Genomic DNA, 10,648 nt, shown 5'->3' with positions numbered 1-10,648 from the left:
ATTAGATTGTGTCACAACAAAAAATGTTCCCTCATAACTCAATGTCACTGGCAGAACACCAGGGAGATGAGCTGAATTGAACGTAGTAACTCCCCTCAATGTACTTGGGACATCTGAACATTTAATGACTTTAGGACCAAGGAGAGGTATTCAAAATAGATTCTGATGTTTTCTAATACGTGTTCATTCAGTTCATAAAATGTGCCCGTTTGTCCATTTCCTGAAAAGTTACAGGGAAGATGAAACATTTTAATGAATTATGACTTGACATGCTCATTTAACATTTCCATGGCAGAGGTACATGCACACCAGTGCTGATCACACAGAAACACTAACCATTACTTACAACAACCACACATCCATCATTGTCTTTGTGTCAGTGAACCTATCTATCTGCCAATCTCTTTCATCCCATTCGGTCCAAAATGAACCATTGACTGGCTTTTCACAGAAGTATTAATGGTGCTGAGGGGAGAGATTATAGATAGCCCTGTCAATGATGGAGTAGCCTGGGCTAGAGAGGAAATTAGATATGTTTATTCCCTTGGGTCCTGCAGAGCACAGCGTCTGGTCAATAGTCTGATCAGGTGACTCCTCAGTCCTCACCGATACACAGTGGCCAGAGAGGACTGACAGGGGAAGGGGACAGGGAGTCTGTCTACATCACGTATAGCATCCTACTCTCTATATAGTGCACTACTTTTGATCAGAACTCAATGGGCCCTGGTCAAAAGTAGTGCACTAAATAGGGAATAGGGTGCCCTTTGGAATCCATCCTCTGTCTAGTGCCCTTTGAGAATGTACCCTTTTAAGAGAAAGAGAACGTGCAGGCTTCATTGAAGATGTATTTTCTGCTGTTTAGTGGTTACTCATTTTCATTCTCAGAGATTCATTCTCAGTACAACCTGGTTAGCACCCCTGACAACCCTCTCCATGGAGCACATAAGAGGGTGTACAACCTGGAGAGCACCACTGACAACCCTCCCCATGGAGCATACAGTAGGTCTTTAACAAACACTAGGTCTACACATGCCTTAGAAAATGGAGATGAATAACAGGTCACATGGATCAAATTTCCTCTATATTGGAAAAAGGTCTGTTTTCATAGTGGTTCGGTGGGTTCAAGTGTCTTGCCCCCTCCTCGGGCACTGCGTGACCCCTACGCCTCCTACTAGGATCTATTTAGGCAGCCGAGACCAATTAGGATTTAGGGCACGCGCCCGTACGAGCGCTCTCCCGTTTGCGTCAGCACGCGTCCTACCCTTTCTGCCAGTGCGCGAGCTCCGTGCAGGAAACTGAATTGTAGGTGATGATGGCGGAAGGAGAGCAGCGTTGAGTTGTCTATGAGTTTTTATTCTAACTGTAGAAACCTCTACTACATCGTTTCTCTCCTCCTAATCATCTCCCGAGACGATGGGGAATGAAGGCAGCATCGAGGGAGAGGGCCAGCCGGGACAGCCCGGCTCCACTGTTCCTTCTGCGAGTGCTCCATCTTCCATTTCAGCACCAGCGGGCTCTGGACAGCTCATCAAACCCAGCAATGGTGCGCCAACAGGAGGTACAGGGGCCGGACCCGGCCCGGGGATTAACAGGTAGGCTACAATCTAGGACAGTTCTCTGCAGAACCTTGACAATAAAACGAGAGTGTTTCCATTTCGAGGATATTTATTTATCGTGGCGAATGTCATGTAGCCTAGCCTATAGTGACCGTTTTTCAGAATGTGGAGAAAATACAGCTGGTGTTTTAATTATTAATTTACAATATCGCCGTAACACATACTGATGATTCCTGGTGATTCCTAGTTTTAATATTTTGGTTACAATGTAGGGTATGTTTAGAATATAGGCTACATTTACAAATGTGATACATGCATACAATAGCAAAAACCTCACGTTAACAAGCGGGTAAGATAAAGGCTATTGTATAAGCTATAAAGGGGAAGTAGACATTTTAAATAGTGAATGGCCACAGCTCTAAACTGTGTAATTTACAGCGTGCGTATTGTAGCCACCAAACGGAACATTTTCATTGATGAAGATTCCACGCCCGCCCTCGCACGGTGAGTGTGGGCCATCAGATTGTAGCTAGACTAGAGGGGCCATCTCTTTGTAAAAATGGAACGAAACACCTTGTTCATATTATTTTACGTTTTCTTTACGAGCGATACTATCTAAAACATGTACCTGTATTTAGCTGATAAGCAATTCCATACATTTTTACGCTTTGATTCCACGATGGGCGTGACTTGTGACGATAAACAACTGCTGTGACCGTAGTGGCCTTCTCACGTGACGTAGATTCAGAGAATATCGATAATGGGCTATCCATGAGACCAATTATTCTTTCCCACCAATGACCAAAGTCGCCTGAATAATTGCCTGTCTAATAGGCGACCGTTACTCACTCGAGTTTAAAACATAGCATACTATCCATCATCACATAGCCTATCGAGATTATTCCATTAGAAAAATAACAACTTTTATTAGGCTAATATTCTATAGAGGTGGGGTGAGGGGATGGAAGCATATGGAGCCAACGTGTGTTCCCGGTAGCCTCTGAATCATTTGTATCGCCACACATTGTAAATGGTCGCATGTGCTGTTGGAACACCATATCGTTTATGAAACATCAATATTTTACCACAAACGAGACAATGAAGTGGATTGTGCAAACTCGAGTTTACAAGCTACATTCATGATTAATGTTAATGTTACAACAACGCCGAATTTTTGTGAATCATATGCCCCACGTGAAGAATAGTGCTTTCCCTCCCCACGTGGCCTTTAGTAAGTTGTACAGTGTAGCCTCCTATGGTGTGTTTGCTGTTAATATTAATTTGCAACTCATTATTCAATTGTAACACACACACACACAGAGAATGCTGAGATGAAGACCTGTCTGTGGTGAGTTTGTATGTGTAGATTACCTACAGATGGATGGTCCCTAGCATCGGTGTGACTGGATGACAAATGGCACCCTACTCCCTACATAGTGCACTACTTTTGACTAGAGCCCTATATAGTGAATAGGGTGCCAATTAGGACGTAACCTCATCCAGTCTGTAGCTTACCTCTGACAGCCTGTATGTCTGCTGAAAAAGGTTCTCTGTTGTATAGTGTGAAGGCATGTATTTTCTGTGTGTTACAGTATGTATGTAGGACTATTCTTGTCCGTTTGGCATGACAATGAGTGACAAGGATTTGTCACTCAGGTTCTATTTTTACATGTGCAATATATTGATTCCTCACGTGTCAGTGTCTTTCCAACTTGCAGGATGGTGGTGGTATCTCGCACATCACCAAGCGGTGACGAGCACAGATGGGTTGACGCTTGGTTCTGTTCGCTCTGCATTTTCTCCTGCTATGTTTTATGATGATACGCTGTATATACAAAGGTATGTGGACACCCCTTCAAATTAGTGGATTCGACATCAGTGCCCGACCTCACTAATGCTCTTGTGGCTGATGGAAGCAAGTCCCCGCAGCAATGTTCCAACATCTAGTGGAAAGTCCTCCCAGAAGAGTGGAGGCTGTTGTAGCAGCAGAGTGGGGACCAACTCCATATTAATGGCCATGATTTTGAAATGAGATATTCGATGAGCAGGTGTCCACATACTTTTGGTCATATAGTGTATCTCAGCCAATAGCCCATGCAAATGAATTGGTGCGAGACTGCAACATAGATGTGTGTCGCTGTCTCTCTGGAGAGAGAAGAGAGAGGGAGATAGAAGATAGAAACCCACTGTGATGTCTCATTTAAAAACCCAGTAGGTGGTTTAAAGGCTCACTACTATCTTAGCCTCATATTCCTGACAACTGCCTTAAACAGGGAGTCCCAAATCCAAAGGGAACAGATAGACGCTGGCGCTGTCTCAATAGCCCCCTATTCCCTTTGTGGTCCACTACTTTTGACCAGGGCCCACAGGGAATATAGGAAGGAATAGGGGGGCCATTTGGACCGCTGACCATGTGTGGTGGTGACTGAGCCATGGACTCGCTGTCTTTACATCCAAGCCTTATTGACAACGTTTTCCCCATTGGTCTTCATCAGACATGATGAGGGTGGATAAAGCACACGGGAGCATAGATAGATTGCAGTATGCAGCATACCTGGGATAATATTTGAATACAGATCCCCCTTTTTAAAACTATTTCTCAGGAAGTGACACATTTTTTTAAACTATTGGATTGGCTGCCTTCAACTAATGGCAGGGCTGTATCTGCAATTGCATAGATATAAATTGAATGAATAGAGCACACACAATCTCCTATTCTGTATATGTCTATCTGACAGTCATATTTGATCTACACCGTACATTATCTACATGTACATACTACCTCAATCAGCCCGACTAACCGGTGCCTGTATATAGCCTCGCTACCGTTATAGCCTCGCTACTGTATATAGCCTCGCTACTGTATATAGCCTCGCTACTGTATATAACCTCGCTACTGTATATAGCCTCTCTACTGTTATAGCCTCGCTACTGTATATAGCCTCGCTACTGTTATAGCCTCGCTACTGTATATAGCCTCGCTACTGTTATAGCCTCGCTACTGTTATAGCCTCGCTACTGTATATAGCCTCGCTACTGTATATAGCCTCGCTACTGTTATAGCCTCGCTACTGTTATAGCCTCGCTACTGTTATAGCCTCGATACTGTATATAGCCTCGCTACTGTTATAGCCTCACTACTGTTATAGCCTCGATACTGTATATAGCGTCGCTACTGTTATAGCCTCGCTACTGTTATAGCCTCGCTACTGTTATAACCTCGCTACTGTATATAGCCTCGCTACTGTTATAGCCTCACTACTGTTATAGACTCGATACTGTATATAGCCTCGCTACTGTTATAGCCTCGCTACTGTTATAGCCTCGCTACTGTTATAGCCTCGCTACTGTATATAGCCTCGCTACTGTTATAGCCTCGCTACTGTATATAGCCTCGCTACTGTATATAGCCTCGCTACTGTATATAGCCTCGCTATTGTTATAGCCTCGCTACTGTTATAGCCTCGCTACTGTTATAGCCTCGCTACTTTATATAGCCTCGCTACTGTTATAGCCTCGCTACTGTTATAGCCTTTCTACTGTTATAGCCTCGCTACTGTTATAGCCTCGCTACTGTATATAGCCTCGCTACTGTTATAGCCTCGCTACTGTATATAGCCTCGATACTGTATATAGCCTCGCTACTGTTACTGCCTCGCTACTGTATATAGCCTCGCTACTGTATATAGCCTCGCTACTGTTATAGCCTCACTACTGTTATAGCAGCCAGCAGCATACCAGTAGCATACCACCCTGCGTACCACTGCTGGCTTGCTTCTGAAGCTAAGCAGGGTTGGTCCTGGTCAGTCCTTGGATGGGAGACCAGATGCTGCTGGAAGTGGTGTTGGAGGGCCAGTAGGAGGCACTCTTTCCACTGGTCTAAAGAATATCCCAATTCCCCAGGGCAGTGATTGGGGACACTGCCCTGTGTAGGGTGCCGTCTCTCGGATGGGACGTTAAACGGGTGTCCTGACTCTCTGAGGTCATTAAAGATCCTATGGCACTTATCGTAAGAGTAGGGGTGTTAACCCCGGTGTCCTGGCTAAATTCCCAATCTGACCCTCAAACCATCACGGTCACCTAATAATCCCCAGTTTACAATTGGCTCATTCATCCCCCTCCTCTCCCCTGTAACTATTCCCCAGGTCGTTGCTGCAAATGAGAACGTGGTCTCAGTCAACTTACCTGGTAAAATAATGGATAAATAAATAAATAGCCTCGCTACTGTTATAGCCTCGCTACTGTTATAGCCTCTCTACTGTTATAGCCTCGCTACTGTATATAGCCTCTCTACTGTTATAGCCTCGCTACTGTTATAGCCTCACTACTGTATATAGCCTCGCTACTGTATATAGCCTCGCTACTGTTATAGCCTCGATACTGTATATAGCCTCGCTACTGTATATAGCCTCGCTACTGTTATAGTCTCGCTACTGTATATAGCCTCGATACTGTATATAGCCTCGATACTGTATATAGCCTCGCTACTGTATATAGCCTCGCTACTGTTATAGCCTCGATACTGTATATAGCCTCGATACTGTATATAGCCTCGCTACTGTTATAGCCTCGCTACTGTATATAGCCTCGCTACTGTATATAGCCTCGCTACTGTTATAGCCTCGCTACTGTATATAGCCTCGCTACTGTTATAGCCTCGCTACTGTTATTTTTCAGTCTTTTTACTGTTGTTTTTTTTCTTTAGTTACCTTTTGTCCACCTACCTTTTTGCACTGTTGGTTGGAGCCTGTAAGTAAGCATTTCACTGTTCACTGTTCTATTCGGCGCACGTGACGAATAAACTTTGATTTGATTTATGTCTGAACATTCTGTAAATGTCCATTCTCCTGAATGTCAATTGCCCCAGGTATATATCATCAAGTCAAACCAATTAACCAATGATATTTTCTACAGATAAGTACAAATAAGTTGTGTCACTCAACTACAGTATGACTATGGCCCCTGGTCTAAAGTAGTGTACTATAAGGGAAAAGGGTGCCATTTAGGATGCAATTCCAGCACTATCTGCCTCTACTGCTGAGATATTGAATTCACTGCCACCTACCATGTTCATAAAGGAAACACTCATTGCCTGTCCATTTAGTTCAATATACTGTATATTAAGTATAGATTAGAATAATTCACAGTTAAAAGGCGTCACATGAAGAGTCATTAGTGAGAACAACCCAGTGTCTGTTCTGAGGTCAGCTCTGTCTGTGTGTTCATCCCAAATGGCACCCTGTCCCTAAATAGTGCACTAGTTTTGATCAGGGCCCATAGGGCTAGGTAAAACGAAGTACACTATGGAATAGGGTGCTATTTGTGACAGAATCTCTGTCTCTTCTGAGAGAAGCTCTGTGTGCTGAATGTAGTAGCTAGGCCCTGTGTCTGCACTGAGAGTATACACTAAGTAGTTTCATTTGTAATGACTGAGACTATAGCTGTTGTTTTATATAGTATACGGTCAATAGCTGTAGACCTTCTGCAGTTGCACTGTTGACCTGTGTAGGTAAGCAATGCTGATCATTTGATCGTCAGTGACATTGGTATTTGGTATACATGAGTGGTTTAGACTGGCCCTAACTCTAACCCTGTCAACAGAGTGTTATTCACTGGCCCTAACCCTAACCCTGTCAACAAGAGTGTTATTCACTGGCCCTAACTCTGTCAACAGAGTGTTATTCACTGGCCCTAACTCTGTCAACAGAGTGCTATTCACTGGCCCTAACCCTAACCCTGTAAACAGAGTGCTATTCACTGGCCCTAACCCTGTCAACAGAGTGTTATTCACTGGCCCTAACCCTAGCCCTGTCAACAGAGTGCTATTCACTGGCTGAGAAGCGCTGCTATACCTTCCGTGGATTTGTGCCCTTTGGTTTAATACCTGTGTGTGTGTGTTTGATGCCTGAGGGTTGGGCTTTCTAAGGAGCACATGGGATTCCATTCTACAAGCCTTTGTTATAAGCATAACAATTTGTTTTAAACAGTGAAGTATCCCAAAACAACTTTTTAATACTCCTCTATATAACCCTTTTCCAAAACTGTTGTTGTTTGTTAGGAAGACAGTTCAGTTGAAAAGTATAGTATGCAGATACTGATTGCCTTGAGTTGAACACTTATGAATGATGTTCAGTATCACTGTCACGCCCTGACCTTAGATATCCTTTTTATGTCTCTATTTTGGGTGTGATTTGGGGTGGGTATTCTATTTTCTATTATTTATATTTATATGTTTTGGCCGGGTAGGGTTCTCAGCTGTCTATCGTTGTCTCTGATTGAGAACCATACTTACAGTGGGGCAAAAAAGTATTTAGTCAGCCACCAATTGTGCAAGTTCTCCCACTTAAAAAGATGAGAGAGGCCTGTAATTTCCATCATAGGTACACTTCAACTATGACAGAAAAAAATGAGAAATAAAAATCCAGAAAATCACATTGTAGGATTTTTAATGAATTTATTTGCAAATTATGGTGGAAAATAAGTATTTGGTCAATAACAAAAGTTTATCTCAATACTTTGTTATATACCCTTTGTTGGCAATGACAGAGGTCAAATGTTTTCTGTAAGTCTTCACAAGGTTTTCACACACTGTTGCTGGTATTTTGGCCCATTCCTCCGTGCAGATCTCCTCTAGAGCAGTGATGTTTTGGGGCTGTTGCTGGGCAACACGGACTTTCAACTCCCTCCAAAGATTTTCTATGGGGTTGAGATCTGGAGACTGGCTAGGCCACTCCAGGACCTTGAAATGCTTCTTATGAAGCCACTCCTTCGTTGCCCGGGTGGTGTGTTTGGGATCATTGTCATGCTGAAAGACCCAGCTACGTTTCATCTTCAATGCCCTTGCTGATGGAAGGAGGTTTTCACTCAAAATCTCACGATACATGGCCCCATTCATTCTTTCCTTTACACGGATCAGTCGTCCTAGTCCCTTTGCAGAAAAACAGCCACAAAGCATGATGTTTTCACCCCCATGCTTCACAGTAGGTATGGTGTTCTTTGGATGCAACTCAGCATTCTTTGTCCTCCAAAGACGACGAGTTGAGTTTTTACCAAAAAGTTCTATTTTGGTTTCATCTGACCATATGACATTCTCCCAATCTTCTTCTGGATCATCCAAATGCTCTCTAGCAAACTTTAGACGGGCCTGGACATGTACTGGCTTAAGCAGGGGGACACGTCTGGCACTGCAGGATTTGAGTCCCTGACGGCGTAGTGTGTTACTGATGGTAGGCTTTGTTACTTTGGTCCCAGCTCTCTGCAGGTCATTCACTAGGTCCCCCCGTGTGGTTCTGGGATTTTTGCTCACCGTTCTTGTGATCATTTTGACCCCACGGGGTGAGATCTTGCGTGGAGCCCCAGATCGAGGGAGAATATCAGTGGTCTTGTATGTCTTCCATTTCCTAATAATTGCTCCCACAGTTGATTTCTTCAAACCAAGCTGCTTAGCTATGGCAGATTCAGTCTTCCCAGCCTGGTGCAGGTCTACAATTTTGTTTCTGGTGTCCTTTGACAGTGTCTTTTATACTGATAACAAGTTCAAACAGGTGCCATTAATACAGGTAACGAGTGGAGGACAGAGGAGCCTCTTAAAGAAGAAGTTACAGGTCTGTGAGAGCCAGAAATCTTGCTTGTTTGTAGCTGACCAAATACTTATTTTCCACCATAATTTGCAAATAAATAAATTAAAAGTCCTACAATGTGATTTTCTGGATTCTTTTTCTCATTTTGTCTGTCATAGATGAAGTGTACCTATGATGAAAATTACAGGACTCTCTCATCTTTTTAAGTGGGAGAACTTGCACAATTGGTGGCTGACTAAATACTTTTTTGCCCCACGGTAGGTAGCCCCACCTGTCTTTGTGGGAAGTTGACTTTGTTTATGGCACATAGCCTCAAGCTTCATGGTTTGTGTTGTAGTGTTTGTTTTGTTCGGCATCTTTTTCTAACAAAGAGAACATGTACGCTCACAACGCTGCACCTTGGTCCGCTTCTTTCAACGGCTGTGACAGAACTTCCCACCACAAACGGACCAAGCAGTGTGGTAAGGAGGAGCAGCGTGTTCAAGATTCATGGACTTGGGAGGAAATCCTGGACAGGAAAGGACCCTGGAGGCAGGCTGGGGAATATCGCCGCCCGAAAGAGGAACTGGAAGCATCTAAAGCTGAGTGACGGCGATATGAGGAGGCTAACCATCGAAGCAGGCACGAGGGGCAGCCCCCATACATTTTTTTGGGAGGGGGCACACAGGGAGTGTGGCAGAGTCAGGATTCAGACCTGAGCCAACTCCCCGTGCTTACCGTGGCGAGCATGTGACTGGTCAGGCACCGTGTTATGGGGTGATGCGCACGGTGTCTCGAGTGAGCATTCACAGGCCGCTGTGCTCTGTGCCAGCGTCCCCCATTTACCGGGTGGAAGTGGGCATCCAGCCAGAACGGGTTGTGCCAGCTCTCCGCTCGAGACCGCCAATGTGCCTCCACGGCCCAGTGTATCCGGTGCCTCTACCAAGAACTAAGCCTCCTGTATGTCTCCCCAGCCTGGTGAGTCCTGTGCCTTTCCCCAGAGCCATGCCTCCTGTCTCTCCACTCCAGTGATTATCCATGGCAAGAAGCCTCCAGTGATGATCCATGGCACGAAGCCTCCAGTGATGATCCATGGCAAGAAGCCTCCAGTGATGATCCATGGCAAGAAGCCTCCAGTGATGATCCATGGCAAGAAGCCTCCAGTGATGATCCATGGCACGAAGCCTCCAGTGATGATCCATGGCAAAAAGCCTGCAGTGATGATCCATGGCACGAATCCTCCAGTGATGATCAATGGCAAGAAGCCTCCAGTGATGATCCTTGGCACGAAGCCTCCAGTGATGATCCATGGCAAGAAGCCTCCAGTGATGATCCATGGCACGAAGCCTCCAATGAAGAGTCATGCCACGAAGCCTACAACAACGGTCCCCAGTCTGGAGCCTCATATAGCCTTAAGCTTCACGGTTTGTGTTGTAGTGTTTGTTTTGTTCGGCATCTTTTTCTAACAAAGAGAACATGTACGCTCACAACGCTGCACCTTGGTCCGCTTCTTTCAACGGCCGTGACAATCAC

General features: G+C 44.7%; 1 protein-coding gene across 1 annotated transcript in view; it reads left to right on the top strand.

Annotated features, from left to right (window-relative positions):
• The first annotated feature begins 1,268 nt into the window (after positions 1-1,268).
• Positions 1,269-10,648, top strand: part of LOC110528438 (protein bassoon) — a 172,285-nt gene continuing 162,905 nt past the window's right edge. Inside the window, exon 1 of the mRNA XM_021610503.3 lies at positions 1,269-1,592. Within this exon, the coding sequence (XP_021466178.3) occupies positions 1,414-1,592 (179 nt within the window). The 5' untranslated portion in view covers positions 1,269-1,413. The remainder of the gene's footprint in view (positions 1,593-10,648) is intronic.

This window comes from Oncorhynchus mykiss, chromosome 7, assembly GCF_057628025.1.
Source record: "Oncorhynchus mykiss isolate SJ-2025 chromosome 7, ASM5762802v1, whole genome shotgun sequence".
Classification (NCBI taxonomy): Eukaryota; Metazoa; Chordata; class Actinopteri; order Salmoniformes; family Salmonidae; genus Oncorhynchus; species Oncorhynchus mykiss.
Note: the sequence above shows the minus strand (reverse complement) of the source record. Positions and strands in the feature narration are given on the sequence as shown.